This window comes from Cricetulus griseus, assembly GCF_003668045.3.
Source record: "Cricetulus griseus strain 17A/GY chromosome 1 unlocalized genomic scaffold, alternate assembly CriGri-PICRH-1.0 chr1_1, whole genome shotgun sequence".
NCBI classification, from domain to species: Eukaryota; Metazoa; Chordata; class Mammalia; order Rodentia; family Cricetidae; genus Cricetulus; species Cricetulus griseus.
In genome coordinates, this window is record NW_023276807.1 from 51382605 (window position 1) to 51401248 (window position 18644).

Genomic DNA, 18644 nt, shown 5'->3' on the forward strand with positions numbered 1-18644 from the left:
TGAAAGAGTGCTTTGCTTTATAGGCATCGTCTGTTCTGTTCCAAGGAGAGGGAATGAGCTCCTGTTTCTTTCCTAATTTTCACTAGCTTACAAATTACTGGAGACACTCACAATCTCTGGAGTTTTTGCATTTTTTTGCAATAACAAATTTTATTTTAGATTTTGAAGAGATTATGTAGAATTAGTTCTCCTAATTTCATTATAGAAATAGGAACCCAATCTTAGATATATTCCTTGGATTTTGTAACATTTTCCCAATTGTTTCTATTGAGCATGTAAATATATGTTATTTTAAAATTTTCAAAATAATCTCATTTCAACCACTTGTGACACAACTCTCTCTTTAGAAAATACTGTCTTTTACTGATATGTGCATTATTCTAATTCTGTAGAAATTTCTCATTAGGTATGCACTTTTAATGTTTTTATATAAAAGAGAATTGTGATCATGGTTTTGATTTGACTAATATCTTTTATGTATACCAATTATTGCCTTTTTATAATACAAATTGCTAACATTATTTTTTATTTGTTTAAGACCCTATTTAGAAAGCAATAAAATCTCTCTCAGTTAAAAAATGTATTTTAAAATCTTTTGATAGCTTTAAATTAGCATGTTAATTAAGGCTATTTTCCTTTTCCCATTTCCAAATTAAATATTCAGCATTTGGGGAGTTATTTCTACTCGATTTCTCTCTCTCTCTCTCTCTCTCTCTCTCTCTCTCTCTCTCTCTGTGTGTGTGTGTGTGTGTGTGTATTCACATCTTGTTAGGCACCTGATTCCTTGGGATTGTCAAATTATTGTAAAGAGTCTTCATTTCCAAACATCAGCAACAGACGAAGTAATTAATATATCTGGTACTTTTTCAAATAGACTAACACTGATTTATTTAAAGGTAATGTAATTATTATATATTAGTCTCTTGTATTTTTAAGTATATATATATGAAAGAACAATTACTTTCCTTGGTATGTACAGATTTTTCAACATTGTGTAGTTTAATGTATTCAAAAGTTGGAAGGACTCAGTTTGACATTGACTGACCTTGGAACTTGCACTTTTGTTGTTATTTTAAGTGTAGATTTTATTTCAAGTATGTTTATCTAACTTGTCAAACTTTTTAACTATGCAGTTTCTTTCTTTTTGATTATATTTAAAAAAAATCATTCTTTTTCCTTTTCCATTGCTCTATCAACTGGTCCTGTAAACATGCAATTATGCTTTATACATTTGCCTTTAAAGGAGAGGAAGATGTCTAAATACTTGCAGTGAATACAACAGAGGGTATAGAATCAATGATACAGAAAGTTAATCTCTGAACTACTTTTCTTAAAAGCATTTATCTCCCACGGATGATGAAAAGGATTCCTCTTATATAATTGAAAGTGATGAAGACTTAGAGATGGAGATGCTTAAGGTATGTTATGTCAAGGTTTTTTCAAGAACACTTAACTAAAATCTTTTCAGCTCTAAATCAGATGTTATCACAATGAAATTCTTACCCATAATTTAATAGTAGACAGTTTTTTCTATTTACACTTCCTAATACATAAATATTGTCTTAGGTATAATATTGTGAGTTTTCAAGTGTGTTACATGTTCCTTCCGTGTCTCTCACTGGGATCTGGGCAGTGACTAAACACTTCAGCATGGAATTGACTTCCTGTTCTTTATTATTTACCAAAATTCAGACATTTTGTTTTTACCATTTGAATCATTTACGGTTCCTGGTTTCTCTGACTGTGGGATTTCAATACTGATTGCATGTAATTTTATAATGGTCGGTTACTCTGTTGTGTTATTAACCTGAAGTATAAATTTGTGCATTTTCTTTCTTTTTTTCCTCCATTTTTAAATTTGAATTAGAAACAAGATAGTATTACATGTCAATACCAGTTCTTGCTCCCCCGCCCCAACTAACACCCTACCTGTCCCAGACCCTTTCTGCTCCCCAGGGAGGGTGAGGCCTTCCATAGGAGGTCTTTAGAGTCTGTCATATCCTTTGGGATAGGACCTAGGTGCTCCTCCATGTGTCTAGGCTCAGGGAGTATCCCTCTGTGTGGAATGGACTCCCAAAGTCCATTCCTATGCTAGGGATAAGTACTGATCTACTGCAAGGGCCCCCATAGATTTCCAAGGTTTCCCCACTGACACCCACGTTCATGGGGTCTGGATCAGTCCCATGCTAGTTTCTCCCAGCTATCAGTCTGGGGACCAGGAGCTCTCCCTTGTTCAGGTCAGCTGTTTCTGTGGGTTTAACCAGCCTGGTCTGGAGCCCTTTGCTCATCACTCCTCCTCCTCTGCAATTGGATTCCACTGCTTGTACTTCTACCAGCTGCTGGATGAAGGCTCTAGGATGGCATATAAGAAAGACAGTCATCCATATCATTATCAGGAGAGGACATTTAAGGTAGCTTCTCCTCTGTTGCTTGGATTGTTAGCTTGTGTCATCTTTGTAGCTCTCCAGACATTTTCTTAGTGCCTGATTTCTCTGTAAACCTATAATGTCTCCCTCTATTATGGTATATCTCTTATCTTGCTCTCCTCTATTTTTCCCCCAACTCAACCTTCTGTTCCCTCATGTTCTCCTCACCCCTAGTCTTCGCCCCTTCTCATTCTCCTAGCTTCCTTCCTCCTCCCCCCTGCTCCCAATTTGCTCAGGAGATCTTGTCCCTTTCCCTTTCTCCAGGGGACCATGTATGTCTCTCTTAGAGTACTCCTTGTTTCCTAGCTTCTCTGGCGGTGTGCATTGTAGGCTGATAATCCTTTGCTCTATATCTAAAATCCATATATAAGTGAGTATATACCATGTTTGTCTTTTCGTGACTGGGTTACCTCACTCAGAATGTTTTTTCTGGTTCCACCCATTTGCCTTCGAATTTCAAGATTCCATTGTTTTTTTTTCTGCTGAGTAGTACTCCATTGTGTAAATGTACCAAATTTTCTCTATCTGTTCTTAAGTTGAAGGGCATCTAGGTTGCTTCCAGTTTCTGGCTATTACAAATAATGCTGCTATGAACATCGTTGAACAGATGTCCTTGTATGAATATGCTTCTTTTGGGTAGATGCCTAAGAGTGGAATTGCTGGATCTTGTGGTGTACTGATTTCCATTTTCCTGAGGAGTTGCCATACTGATTTCCAAAGTGGCTGTATGAGTTGGCACTCCCACCAGCAGTGGAGAAGTGTTCCTCCTTCTCCATATCCTCTCCAGCATAAACTGTCATTGGTGTTTTTGATTTTAGCCATTCTGACAGGAGTAAGATGGTATCTCAGAGTTGTTTTGATTTGCATTTCCCTGATGGCTAAGGATGTTGAACATTTTCTTACGTGTCTTTCAACCATTTTAGATTCCTCTATTGAGAACTGTCTATTTAGTTCTGTACCCCACTTTTTAATTGGATTGTTTGGTGTTTTGGAGACTAGCTTCTTGAGTTCTTTGTATATTTTGGAGATCAGCCCTCTGTCAGATGTGAGGTTGGTGAATATCTTTTCCCAGTCTATGGGCTGCCGTTTTGTCTTGTTGACTGTGTCCTTTGCCTTATAGCTTCTCAGTTTCAGGAGGTCCGATTTATCAATTGTTGATCTCAGTGTCTGTGCTACTGGTGTAATGTTCAGTAAGTGGTCTCCTGTACCAATTCATTCAAGGGTAACTCCCACTTTCTCTTCTAAGCGGTTCAGTGTGGATGGATTTATGTTGAGGTCTTTGATCCATTTAGACTTAAGTTTTGTGAATGGCGATAGACATGTATTATCTCCAGTCTTCTATATGCCAGCATCCAGTTATGCCAGCACCATTTGTTGAAGATGCTTTCTTTATTCCATTGTATAACTTTAGCTTCTTTGTAAAAAATCAGGTGTTTGTAGGTGTGTGGGTTAATATCAGGGTTTTCAGTTCAATTCCATCAGTCTACCTGTCTATTTTTGTGCCAATACCAAGCTGTTTTCAGGACTATAGCTCTATAATAGAGCTTGAGGTCAGGGATGGTGATGCCTTTGGAAGTTCCTTTATTGTACAGGGTAGTTTTGGCTATCATAGGTCTTTTGTTTTTCCATATAAAGTTAAGAATTGTTCTTTCAAAGTCTGTGAAGAAATGTGTTGGTATTTTGATAGGGATTGAATTGAATCTGTAGATTGCTTTTGGCAAGATTGCCATTTTTACTATGTTGATCCTACCCATCCAAGAGCATGGGAGATCCTTCTATTTTCCGGTATCTTCTTTGATTTCTTTCTTTAAAGACTCAAAATTCTTATGATACAGGTCTTTCACTTTTTGGTTAGCATTACCAAAAGTATTTTATGTTGTTTGTGGCAATTGTAAAGGGTGATGTTTCTCTGATTTCTTTCTCCGTACATTTATCATCTGTATATAGTAGGGTTACTGTTTTTTTTTTTTTTTTTTAGTTATCTTGTATCCTGCTACTTTGCTGAAGGTGTTTATCAGCTGTAGGAGTTCCCTGGTAGAGTTTTTTGGGTCACTTATGTGGACTATCATATCATCTGCAAATAGTGTAAGTTTGACTTCTTCTTTTCCAATTTGTATCCTCTTGATCTCCTTTTGTTGTCTTATTGCTCTAGCTAGAACTTCAAGGACAATATTGATAGGTATGGAAAGAGTGGACAGCTTTGCCTTGTTCCTGATTTTAGGGGAATCACGCTGAGTTTCTCTCCATTTAGTTTGGTGTTGGCTGTTGGCTTGCTCTATATTGCTTTTTTTTTTTTATTTATTAATTCAAGTTAGGGAACATGCTTGTTTCACATGTAAGTACCTTCTCCCTTTCCCTCCCTTCACCACCATCCCTCCTCCCCCACCCTCAACCTACCCCCCATCCCATCCACCCACCACTCCCCAGGCAGGGTAGGGCCCTCAATGGGGGTTCTGCAAAGTCCACCAAATCTTCCTGTGCTGGGCCTGGGCCCTTTCCCATGTGTCCAGGGCCAGAGTGTATCCATTCACGTGGGATGGGCTCTCAAAGTCCCTTCTTACACCAGGGAAAAATGCTAATCCACCTCCAGAGGCTCCCTGGAGTGCAGAGGCCTCCTTATTGGCATCCATGTACAGGGGGCTGGATCAGTCTTGTACTGGCCTCCCTGATAGTATCTGGGGTCGATGTGCTCTCCCTTGTTCAGGCCAACTGTTTCTGTGGGTTTCTCCAACCTGGTACAGACCCCTTCGTTCTTCATTCCTCCCTCTCTTCAAATAATTCCAGATTTCAGCTCAGTGTATTTCTTTGGATGTCTGTCTCTGCTTCCATCAGCCGCTGGATGAGGACTCTAGGATGGCATAAAGAGAAGTCATCAATCTCATTTTAGGGGAAGGGCTTTTAGGTTATCCCCTCCTCCATTGCCTGAATTGTCAGATTGTGTCATCCTTGTAGGTCTCGGGAGATCTCCCTAGTTCCAGATCTCTTCTCGGACCTATAGTGGCTCCCTCTAATATAGTATCTCTCATCCTGCTCTCTCTCCTCTATTCTTCCCCCTACTCAATATCTCTGCTCCTCCATTTCCTCTCCTCTACTCCTCTTCTTGTGCTCTTATTGTGGCAGCACCCTCTCCCCTATCCTCATGCTCCCCATTAGCTCAGGAGTTCATGCCACTTCCCATTCCTGGGGTCTATTTATCCCTTAGAGTCCTTCATGTTTCCTAGTTTCTTTGGTGAAGAGGATTATAGGCTGGTAAACCTTTGCTCTATGTCTAAAATTCATATATGAGTGAGTACATACCATGTTTGTCTTTTTGTGACTGGGTTACCTCACTCAGGATGGTTTCTTCTAGTTCCATCCATTTGCCTGCGAATTTCAAGATTCCATTGCTTTTTTCTGCTGAGTAGTACTCCATTGTATAAATGTACCACATTTTCTCTATCCATTCTTCAGTTGAGGGGCATCTAGGTTGCTTCCAGGTTCTGGCTATTACAAACAATGCTGCTATGAACATGGTTGAACATATGTCCTTGTTGTATGAACATGCACTGTTTGGGTATATACCCAAGAGAAGAATGGCTGGATCTTGAGGTAGATTGATTCCCATTTTTCTGAGCAACCGCCATACTGATTTCCAAAGTGGTCTTACAAGTTCACACTCCCATCAACAATGGAGGAGTGGTCCTTTTCCTCCACATCCTTTCCAGCATAGACTGTCATTGGTTTTTTTGATTTTAGCCATTCTGACAGGAGTAAGATGGTATCTCAGAGTTGTTTTGATTTGCATTTCCCTGATGGCTAAGGATGTTGAACATTTTCTTACATGTCTTTCAACCATTTTAGATTCCTCTATTGAGAACTGTCTATTTAGTTCTGTACCCCACTTTTTAATTGGATTGTTTGGTGTTTTGGAGACTAGCTTCTTGAGTTCTTTGTATATTTTGGAAATCAGCCCTCTGTCAGATATGGAATGGGTGAAGACCTTTTCCCATTCTGTGGGCGGTCGTTTTGTCTTACTGACTGTGTCCTTTGCCTTATAGAAGCTTCTCAGTTTCAGAAGGTCCCATTTATTAATTGCAGACCTCAGTGTCTGTGCTACTGGCGTGATGTTCAGGAATCGGTCTCCTGTGCCAATTTGTTCAAGGGTATTTCCCACTTTCTCTTCTAGAAGATTCAGTGTGGCTGGATTTATGGAGAGATGTTTGATCCATTTGCACTTAAGTTTCGTGCATGGTGACAGGTATGAATCTATCTGCAATCATCTGCATGTCCGAATCCAATTGTGCCAGCACCATTTGTTGAAGATGCTGTCTTTTTTCCATTGTATAGATTTAGCACCTTTGTCAAAAATAAGGTGTCCGTAGGTGCGTGGGTTAATATCCGGGTCTTCAAATCGATTCCATTGGTCTATCTGTCTATTCTTGTGACAATACCAAGCTGTTTTCAGAACTATGTCTCTATAGTAGAGCTTGAAGTCAGGAATGGTGATGCCTCCAGAAGATCCTTTATTGTAAAGAGTTGTTTTGGCTATCCTGGGTTTTTTATTTTTCCATATAATGTTGAGTATTGTTCTTTCATTGTCTATGAAAAACTGTGTTGGGATTTTGATGGGGATTGCATTGAATCTGTAGATTGCTTTTGGTAGGATTGCCATTTTTACTATGTTAGTTCTACCTATCCAAGAGCATGGAGATCTTTCCATTTTCTGGTATCTTCTTTAATTTCTTTCTTTAAAGTCTCAAAGTTCTTATTGTACAGGTCTTTCACTTTTTTGGTTAGTGTTACCCCCAGATATTTTATGTTGCTTGTGGATATTGTGAAAGGTGATGTTTCCATGATTCCTTTCGCATTGGGTTTATCATCTGTATACAGTAGGGATACAGATTTTTTTTGAGTTAATTTTGTATCCTGCTACCTTGCTGAAGGTGTTTATCCACTGTAGGAGTTCCCTGGTAGAGTTTTTCGGGTCACTAATGTAGACTATCGTGTCATCTGCACATTGTGAAAGTTTGACTTCTTCCTTTCCAATTTGTATCCCTTTGATCCCCTTTTCTTGTCTTATTGCTCTAGCTAGAACTTCAAGTACAATATTGAAGAGGTATGGAGAGAGTGGACAGCCTTATCTTGTTCCTGATTTTAGAGGAAACGCTTTGAGTTTCTCTCCATTTAGTTTGATGTTGGCTATTGGTTTGGTGTATATTGCGTTTATCATGTTTAGATATGTTCCTGTTATTACTGTTCTCTCCAAGATCTTTATCATGAATGGATGTTGGATTTTGTCAAAGGCTTTTTCAGTGTCTAGTGATATGATCATGTGGTTTTTCTTTTTCAGTTTGTTTATATGGTGGATTACATTGATGGATTTTCGTATGTTGAAACCATCCTTGCATCCCTGGGATGAAGCCTACTTGATCATGATGGATGATTTTTCTGATATGTTCTTGGATTCGGTTCACCAATATTTTATTGAGTATTTTAGCATCGATGTTCATGAGGGATATTGGGCTGTAGTTCTCTTTCTTAGTCATATCTTTGTGTGGCTTAGGTATCAAAGTGATTGTAGTCGCGTAGAAAGAGTTTGGCAATATCCCGTCTGCTTTTGTTGTGTGGAACAGTTTGAGGAGTACTGGTATCAGCTCTTGTTTGAATTTCTGGTAGAATTCTGCAGTGAAGCCCTCTGGCCCTGGGCTTTTTTTGGTTGGGAGGCTTTTGATGGCTGCTTCTATTTCATTAGGGGTTGTGGGTCTGTTTATCTGTTCTTGATTTTATTTTGGTAAGTGAAATCTATCCAGAAAATTGTCCATTTTCTTTAGACTTTCAAATTTTGAGGTATACAGGTTTTTAAAGTATGATCTGATGATTCTTTAGATTTCCTCAGTGTCTGTTGTTATGCCCCCTTTTTCATTTCTGATTTTATTAATTTGCGTGTTCACTCTCTGCCATTTGGTAAGTTTGGATAAAGGTTTGTTTATCTTGTTGATTTCCTCAAAGAACCAACTCTTTTTTATATTGATTCTTTGTATTGTTTTTCCTAGTTTCCACTTTATTGATTTCAGCCCTCAATTTGATTATTTCCTGGCATCTACTCCTCAGGGGTGCTTTGGCTTCTTTGTGTTCTAGAGCTTTCAGTTGTGCTATTAATTCTCCAGTGTGACTATTCTCCAGTTTTTTTCATGTGTGCAATTAGTGCTATGAACTTTCCTCTTAGCACTGCTTTTAAAGTGTCTCATAAGTTTGGTATGTTGTGTCCACATTCTCATTGAATTCTAGGAAATCCTTAATTTCTTTTTTTATTTCTTCCTCGACCCAGGAATGGTGCAATTGGGCATTATTCAATTTCCATGAGTTTGTAGGTTTTCTGCAATTTGTGTTGTTGTTGAATTCTAACTTTAAAGCATGGTGGTCTGATATGATACAGAGGGTTATTTTAATTTTTTGTACCTGTTGAGGTTTGTTGTGTTGCCAAGTATGTGGTTGATTTTAGAGAAGGTTCCATGTGGCACTGAGAAGAAGGTATATTCTTTTGTGTTTGGATGGAATGTTCTATATATGTCTGTTAAACCCAATTGGGCTATAACTTCTATTAGTTCCTTGTTTCTTTGTTAAGTTTCTGTCTGGTGTTCCTGTCTAGTGGTGAGAGTGGGGTGTTGGAGTCTCCCACTATAACTGTGTGCGGTTTTATGTTTGATTTGAGTTTTAGTAATGTTTCTGTTACAAACGTGGATGCCTTTGTATTTGGGGCACCAATTTTCAGAATTGAGACTTCATCTTGATGGATTTCTCCTGTGATGAGTAGGAAGTGACCTCCTTCATCTCTTTTGATTGATTTCATTTTAAAGTCTAATTTGTTAGATATTAGGATTGCTACCCCCACTTGTTTCTTGGATCCATTTGATTGGAAAAATCTTTTCCCAACCCTTTATTCTGAGGTACTGTCTGTCTTTGAAGTTGAGGTGTGTTTCTTATATGCAACAAGAGGATGGATTCTGTCTTCTTATCCGTTCTGCTAGTTTGTGTCTTTTTATAGGCGAGTTAAGATCATTAATATTGAGGGATATTAATGACCATTGATTGTTCATTCTTGTTTGTTTTGGATTTGATGGTGGTGGTGGAATTGTGTGTGGGTTTCCACCCCATTTTTTCTTTTGGCTGTTGGTAAAGTGTGATTATCTATTGCCTGTGTTTTTCTGGTTGTAGTTAACTTCTTTGGGTTGGAGTTTTCCTTCCAGAACTTTCTGTAGGTCTGGATTGGTGGATATGTATTGTTTAAATCTGGTTTTGTCATGGAATATCTTGTTTTCTCCATCTATATTGATTGAAAGCTTTGCTGAGTATAGTGGTCTGGGCTGGCATCTGTGGTCTTTTAGTGCAGGTAGAATATCTACCCAGGACCTTCTGGCTTTCAGAGTTTCCATGGAAAATCAGATGTAATTCTGATAGGTTTGCCTTTATAGGTTACTTGATCTTTTTCCTTTGCTGTTCTTAATATTCTTTCTTTATTCTGTATGTTTGGGGTTTTGATTTTTATGTGTCGAGGAGACCTTTTTTTTTTTTTTTTTTTTTTTTTGTGGTCCGCTCTATTTGGCTTCTTGTATTTTCATTGGGATGTCTTTCTTTAGGTTCGGAAAGTTTTCTTCTGTGATTTTGTTAAATATGTTTTCTGCACCTTTGCATTGGATTTCTTCACCTTCTTCTATAACTATTATTCTTAGGTTTGGTCTTTTCACGGTAGCCCATATTTCCTGGATATTTTGTGTTAGGCATTTGTTGGACTTAAGATTTTCTTTGGTTGATGACTTTATTTCTCCTACTGTATCTTCAACTCCTGAGATTCTCTCTTCCATCTCTTGTATTCTGTTTGTTATGCTTGCATCTGTAGTTTCTGATTGTTTACTCAACTTTTCTACTTCCAGCGTTCCCTCAGTTTGTATTTTCTTTATTTTCTCTATTTGCTTTTTCAGGTCTTGAACTGTCTGAATTGTTTCCTTTAGTTGTTTGATTGTATTTTCTTGGCTTTCCTTAAGAGATTTGTTGATTTCTTGTATTTTTTTGTTTTTTTTTTTTTCCATTTCTTTAAGGGATTTTCTCATATCTCTTTGAGGCCCTTTATCATTTTCATGAAGATGTTTTTATGGTCATTCTCTTCTGCTTTATCTGCATTGTGATGTTCAGGTCTTGCTGGAGTAGGGTCCCTAGACTTCGATGGTGTCATATTGGTTTTTCTGTTGTTGAATGTGTTTTTATATTGTCTTCTTCCCATCCTTTCTTCCGGTGGGTATAGAAGGAGTCTCTTCCTCTCCTTTTGGTTGGTGCAAACAGATCCAATACTCTTTCAAGTGAAAAAAAAAAAAAAGAAATAAAAGTATGCTTTTGTACCTACTTCTTATCTATCAACTTTAGGTTAGTGTGATTTTTCTTTGTATATAACAGTTGTAGTTTTCTACTTCTTTAGTTTTGAATCCTAGTGTGGCAATCACAGAGGTGACAAGGGTGTGGATTCCTAAATACCTTGTAGGCTTGAATCCCCCCTTTCCTTTGATGTCCACTGCTTACATCAGTGTTCACAACAGAGTTGACTCATATTTTAAAAATTTAGCTCATATTAAGCTAAATCATATTCCTTTTGCTGTTTATTCCTTTCTCTGGTCCATTGTGTTCAAGTGGTGTCTATATAGGATACTTGTGTACATCTGTAATGTTTTTACATATTGAATAATGTCTGCTCTCTGAATATATTGGTAAAGTTAAAGAAACAGAATTACCCTGTTTTTTTTTCATTTTCCTTTTATAGGATTGAAATACTATACTATTGAAAGTCATCCTTAAAGCTAAACTATAAAAAAGAAGGCCTCATAAAAAGTGAAGATAAGAACTTTGATTAAATGAATCTTCCGTGTCACTCCTTAGTAAAAAGTTTTATAGATAAAGTAATTCCAAATGTACTATTATTTTTGAAATGTGGGGAAATATGTAATGTCAAAAAGAACTTTATTTTACATAAGTAGTATTTCTCTCCTAAAATTATTTGAAATTTTTTTGACAATTCCAAAACATGTCTATTCCTTGCCTGTAATACAAGCATCATCTTTACTCAAGAAAAATGTGACTGACACGTACTGTAGAGAAACATACTATAAAAGTAGCAGTAAGATTTGTATTTTATCACTTGGGAATCTAATACACTGAAGTCCGGTAAGGAAAACTGTTTAAATTATGCAAATTTAAAATTTATGAAAGATTTCCCAGGGGCAGTTTATTATATGCTATTAATGAACCTTGTTTATGCTGGCCATGTTCCATCCTGGCCTTATGCCTTGAAGCCCTTCTCAAGCATATATTTATAGAAGAGCACACATGTTCTTTTGTTCTGTTGCTTGCACATCTGCCAGTTCTCAACAAAATTGTAGGCTTTGTTAATAACACTCTTTTTGTGCTTAGTAAAAAGATACGATATTGTCAGTGTTTTGCTTTTAAAATTTCTTTTCAACTTTCAGTCTTTAGAAAACCTAAATAGTGACATGGTGGAACCAACTCATTCCAAATGGTTAGAGATGGAAATCAATCCAAGTCTTCCTCCTGAGGAGGAGGAGGATGGAGATGGGGATGAAGCTATTGAAGAGGATCAGGAAGATGAGGGTAAGAAAGAGGTTGGAAACCTTTCACTTCGATTTTGTGCTGGGTTTTCAGTGATTTGGAGTTTAACGACTTGGTGACATACAGTTCCCAATTAGGTCTATAAAGCAGTCATTGAATTCCCCAGTGCTCTTGTCTCTCAGGAAACTGGTGAGTGAAGCCTTTCATCCTTCATTTATAGTTTTGGTTGTGTCCTGATGATAGTACTGCAGTAGTTTACTAACTGCTTATATTGAATACCATTGTAAATGATCAGGTTATATACAGCCTGTCCCAGGAGCTTGCTGTTTAAGCAAGTACCACACCAGGGAGCTTTCTTATAGCAAAGAATGTGTACAAATGGTGCAGTTATCAGCTAAGTGTAAATAATCAGTCCATTTGTCAACTTGTAGAGTCTCCTCAAAAAGTAGAATTCTCACTATACTCAGGCTATATTACTGTGTGAGGATGTGGACATTTCAAAACATTTTGTAGGAGGAAGGTATTTATAAATAAATTGATAAAATATTTTCATCTGCTTTCTTTTAAATTAAATGCAGCCGTCTGTCTGATTTTTCTATTAAGAGCTGTTAAGCATGTGAGATTATACTTACTTTTCATATGTCCAGTGATATCTTACCTAGAGTCTATGTGAGTCTTTGCATCTAAGGATGGACAGTGGTGGGCACTTTGGCAGAGCTAACATAGCCACAGTCCAGTGCAATTAAAAGCTTTGGCTAAAGATTTAGTGTGGTGATATTTTGTTTATGATCTAACAAATAAAGCTTGCCTGAAGATCAGAGTGCAAAGCTAGCCACACTAGTTAGTCATAGAATCCACGCAGTGGTGCCACACACCTTTAATCCCAGCACTTGGGAGACAGAAGCAGATGGATCTCCGTTAGTTTAGGGCCACCGTGGGCTACACAAACTTGATCAAGTCTAAAAGAGAAACAGAGTTCACACAAAGGTGATCACAGCACATGGAATCACATGCCTTTAATCCCAGCACTGGGGAGGTGGAGACAGACATGGCTGGGTGGGGAGAGGAATATAAAGCAGGAGTAGACGAGATGGGTGCAGTCTAGGCAGTCAGTCTGAGCTTTCAGTCTGAGGATTCATGGAGACAGGATTGCACCCTTGGTCTGAGGTAGAGCTAGTGCCTGGCTGCTTTGCTTCTTTAATCTTTCAGATCGCCTTCTCCAGTATCTGACTCCAGGTTTTTATTATTAAGGCCCATTAGAATTCGTGAAACAATTTAGGTAGCTGAATTTACCTAACTAAATTGGATCGGTAACTAAATTAGATCAAGGTAACTGAATTTAGATATCTAGATTTAGTTTTAGACAACCAAAATGAATATTTTACTTTTTCTGTATACTTAATTTGGGATAATAATATAATTTATATTAACAGGAATTGAAAATTGTTTCTAATATGAAATTTCTATTGGCACATTGGTTGCTTTGGTTTGGTTTATTCTGGATGTTAGGTCCTGTAAGTGTACCTAACTAGAAAATGATGGGCCCCTTTTTTCCTCCCCAGTGTTGCTAGAGCATGAAGCACAAGTGCAGTTCTAATACTTTAGTAATAACCAAAGGATTTGCCTGGTGTTGTGACAGATACCTAGAAGATCAAACTTGATTAGAATGGAAAGAAATTAACATGTTAACTGTCATTGCATTCTTTATAAGAAGCCAATGAAATGAACGTTTTCCTCCTTTTACACGGTGTATTTGTTTTTGAACATAAATGTCATTTTATTGTCTTATTTATTTTTAAGACCATTTATTGCCGGAACCCAATGCAAAGCAAATTAATTGCCTCAAGACCTACTTTGGCCATTGCAATTTTAAACCGTGAGTGTGATCTCAATTATGTATTTAATGTTTTTCACAAAGGAAAAAGTAATCCATTTCTGTAACAGTAGCAGCCTAATTTTACTATACTCACAAATGTTAAATGTGTATCATATGCAGCTCCAAAGTTGCTTGAAGTATTAACTATATGAATTTCCTTGTTCATTTAATAAGAAAGGAAGCATTTCTTTTTTGCTTTAACTGGGTTCTATGTAGAGACTGCATGATAAGAAATGAATTTTCTCTCATTGCTGACTTACCCTACATTAAGTATGAAACTGGAGGAAACAAGAATCCCTCCTGTTTTGTGCAGGTGGTGTCCCATAGCACTCTGTTGTAAGTCTCTAGGAGAGCAGTCTGAGGGACAGTGATGTTTTACTGTTTTAACATATCAAAATATATTTACATCTAGAGGGCTGTCTTAGTGTTCTAAGTTGTTGGGGCTGGCTTACTTGTCGAGAGATTTAGTTCATTTTTGTCATGGGGAGAAGCGTGAAAGCACACAGGAGGACATAATGCTGGGGATGCAGCTGAGAGCTCTATATCTGGATCTGCAGGCAGCCAGAAGTGAGAGTTAGCCACTGGTCCTGGCTTGTGCTTCTGAAGCCTCAGAGCCCACCCCCAGTGACACACTTCCTCCAACAAGGCCACACCTCCTCCAACGAGGCCACATGTATCCTAATCCTTTCAAATAATACCACTCCCTATGAGCCTTTGGTGACCATTTTCGTTCAAACCACCACATTAAAAACTAGAAAAATGAGATGAACAAAAATGGGATTAGGAACAAGTAAATTTGAATAAGACCAATAAGAAAGTAAAAATCTAGACTGAATTTTTCCAGTTTGAGAATTTAAAGTAGAATCCATTGAAGCATTTCTTTCCTTCTTTTAATGTAGTTTTTTTTAATTAAAATATAGTCTATGTACAGAAGAACACACAGATGTATAGAGAAGTAAATTCTGATAACTCAGCATGCTGGTATAGTCAGCACTCAAATAAGAATAGCTTGTCATCTACATAAGCAGAAGGTCTCCAGTAGAACTTTCCCTGCACAGTTTCTCATTTCAAACCCACAGCATGCTCTTGCTTATTTTAAAATACTGGTTCTTTTGGGTCTATAGTGTAAATCTGGGAATTTACTTTATACTTTAGCTATATGGAAACTCCTGGTTATTTAGTCAGTCTGAATGAGAGGTTGACCAAATGATGTTTTTTTTTTTTTTTTTTTTTTTTGTTGCTAAAAATTCTAGCATTTGCACATATTTATATAGGAAATTCACAAAGGTCTGAGTTTGTTAGAGAGCAGAAGTTAAGTAGGTTTTAACTTGTCCATTGGATTGTTATTGATAAAGCTTTTTGATTTTTACTTTGAAGAGTTCAATGGAAAGTCATTCATTCTGTATTAGAAGAAAGAAGAGATAATGTTGTTGTCATGGCAACTGGTAAGTTACACTTAAATAATTCAATCATTTAAAAATCATAAAGGTGTTTAATCCTTCACAAACTTAAATATAGGAGAGAGTCCACATGGAAAATTTTTATATTTATGCATGAATTACCTTATAAGTCTATTTATTATGCTATATAAGCACACTATAAGAAGAAAGTAAAATATCAAGATTTTAATAATTTGTGTCTATTATTTTTATTCAAGGATATGGGAAGAGTCTGTGCTTCCAGTACCCACCTGTTTATGCAGGCAAGATTGGCATTGTTATTTCACCTCTTATTTCTTTAATGGAAGACCAAGTTCTCCAGCTTGAGTAAGTAATGGTTTCATTGCTACATCATCTGCCTTTGATAAGCAAGCATCAAAGAACATTTTAAGATAGGTTTTACTATGCAGGCCAAGTTGGCCCCAAAGTCCCCATTCTTCTCTCTCAGTTCAGTGCCCCCCCCCCCAGCTGTCCACCTATGTTTGTTCTATAAATGAAATATCAGATGATTAATGTAAATATAGTTCACAGTATTATGTTTTTGAAAGTGACTCGATCTCCCTTCTTGTCTTCCTTTCTTTCCTTTCCTCTTTTTCCTCTTTCCTCCTTCCTCTTTCCTCTTTCCTCTTTCCCCTCCCCTCCCCTCCCCTTCTCTCCCCTCCCCTTCCCTCCCCTCCCCTCCTCTCCCCTTCCCTTTGTTCTCTTGCCTTGCCCTGAAAGCATTGGGTGTATAGAGCACACATGCCCTACTACACCTGGCTGCATTTATTGTAGTAGCAAATGATCTGTTAATGGAAGGATTTACATTCCTTCTTGAGTTCTCTAATTCAAGTCTACCAGATTATCCTGGTCACGTTTTAAAAAGATAAATTGCTTTATGCTTTTTTCCAAATTTTTTTTGTTGTTGTTGTTTTGTTTAGCTGTCTGGGCTCTCTAGCTTGATATGAGTTGTATATATAAAAGTTTACTTTTTAAACTGTTTTTATTAGCTCTTTGAAAATTTCATACATGTTTTGATTATATTCACCCCTCCTCTAACCTTGAAGTTTACTTTTTATCTATGAAAACCCTTTCAATTTCTTCTTGAATGACCCATACTAAAAATTTTTCTTCTGATCAGGCTCTTGAAGGAATATATCAAGTTAGGAAGACATGAAAAGAAAGAATATTAGAAAGTAGATAACATATAACTATTAAATCTCTTCTTTGAGAACTAAATCAGTGTTCATATTGTGTGAATTGATGCAGAATATTTGTGTCTTATTATAGAATGTCCAACATTCCAGCCTGTTTACTTGGATCAGCACAATCAAAAAATATACTAGGAGATATTAAATTGTGAGTAATTTATGTGATTTCAGATCATATTGTAAGATGTTTATAGTGTAAGAGAATTTTGTATACATTTTTATTTAAGGTGTGAGTAAATTGTCCATGTTTGAAAACATATTAAAAAAAACTTTATTTTTGAAATTAAAACATATTTACAATTCTCCCTTCCCTTTCTTCCTTCTAAACCTTCCCATATACCCTTGCTTGTGCTCTGTCACACTTATGATGTTTTCCCCATTAGTTGTTATTACGTGCATATATGTATATGTATATACGTATATATTCCCAAATAGAATCTGCTCAGTCTTTATATTGTTACTTGTGTGTGTGTTTTTAGAGCTGACCATTTGGTGTTGGATAAGTAATTGGTATGCTCATCCCTTGAGAAAACTGCTTCTCCTGCGCTTAGTATTTGTTTGTTGTCTGTGGATCTTTGTGTAGGATTGAGGCGTTATTTTTTTTTAACTGAGTGATTTTTCGATATGTAGGTGTTCCACATTTTGTTTATCTAGTCCTTGGTGATGAGCACTCGAGGTTTTTCTATTTAGAGGTTGTAACAACAGGTGGAGTGCACTTTCCTTCATGTACAAGTTTTTGTATGAGTGTATGTTTTCAGTTCCCTAGCATGCATGCTTAGGAACAGACTTGCCGGGTCATTTGCTAATTTCATGTTTATCTTTTTAAAAAAACTGTCAAACATTTTGAGAGTGATCCCACCATTCACATCACCAGGGGCAGTGTGTGAGAAATCCTGTGCCATGCTAAACCTATCATTTCCTAGCCAGTCTTTGGTTTTAGCCACTAACTGTATTTTCAGAATCTCATTGTATTTTCAATATACTCAATAAGTATGTTGAGTATCTTATACTTATTGCTGTGTGTGTAACTTTGTGGAAGTGTCTGTTCCAATCTTTTGTCACCTTCAATTTTTAAGTTCTGTTTTGGTGGTAGTTTATATATTGTGGATACAAACCTCTTATTTATATGTACTTTGCTACTTTATGGCCTTTCTTCCTCTTTCAGTAATTCTTTTTTTCCATTGTATTTATTATCTATCTATCTGTCTGTCTGTCTGTCTGTCTGTCTATCATCTATTTATCTATTGGTTTTTCAAGAAAGGTTTTCTCTGTGTAACAGCCCTGGCTGTCCTAGAACTCATTTTGTAGATCAGGCTGGCCTTGAACTCACCACAGAGGTCCTCCTGCCTCTGCTCCTGAGTATTGGGACTAAAGGCATGGACCACCACACCAAGCTGTTCAGTAATTCTTTTGAGGGGAGTAGTTTTCCAGTTTGAAAAAGTCTAGTTGTCAGTTTGTTCTTTGGGTGTTAAAGAATTCTTTCTAGCCCAAGGTTATAAAGATTGTTTATTTTCTCTTAGAAGTTTCACAGTTCTACATTTGGATCTATAACCCACTTTTAGCAAAATCTTTATATTGTGTGAGGCATTAGTTGTCGTTTTTTTCTTATAAGAATATCCAGTTGTTCTAGCTCCATCTCAAAAATGAACTGAGTAGGTGTGTGCAGATTGCTTGCTGTATGTCTGTTCACGCTTCTGTAGATCTGTCTGTCTTGGTTACCAGAGCTATATTAATAAGCCTGCTTGTCTGGAGTACAAGCCCTCCAATTAGGCTCTTTGTTTTCAGGGTTGTGATAGCTTTTCTGGCTGCTCTGTAGGTTCAGGAATGTTCCAGTGTCCATATTTTAACCAGGATGCCCTGAGTCTGGCTCTCTAAGAAAACAGCTGAGTTTCAAGAAACTGGGATACACTGAAGTTAGCTAACTCATCTCAGATCAGTTTCCATGTAGGAAGGAGAGCTGAGTCCAAAACCTGGGTAGAGTGATACCAGATTTTATTATTTTTATTGTTCTGTACAGTAATTAGAATACTGTATTAATTTCTTGGAGATAAAGGAAAGTTTATTCTATGCCTAATGAAGTCCTAGTGGAAATACAGTGTTTAGTATGTAATAAACACTCAAA

At 37.1% G+C, this 18644-nt stretch overlaps 1 protein-coding gene across 7 annotated transcripts in view; it reads left to right on the plus strand.

The window, feature by feature from the left end:
* Wrn (WRN RecQ like helicase) overlaps positions 1–18644 on the plus strand; it is a 104261-nt gene that overhangs the window by 33254 nt on the left and 52363 nt on the right. For all 7 annotated transcript variants that reach the window (XM_027391286.2, XM_027391285.2, XM_027391287.2 and 4 more), the window contains 6 exons: positions 1338–1418; positions 11918–12059; positions 13818–13893; positions 15271–15338; positions 15551–15659; positions 16602–16670. In XM_027391286.2, the coding sequence (XP_027247087.1) occupies positions 1338–1418; positions 11918–12059; positions 13818–13893; positions 15271–15338; positions 15551–15659; positions 16602–16670 (545 nt within the window). The remainder of the gene's footprint in view (positions 1–1337; positions 1419–11917; positions 12060–13817; positions 13894–15270; positions 15339–15550; positions 15660–16601; positions 16671–18644) is intronic.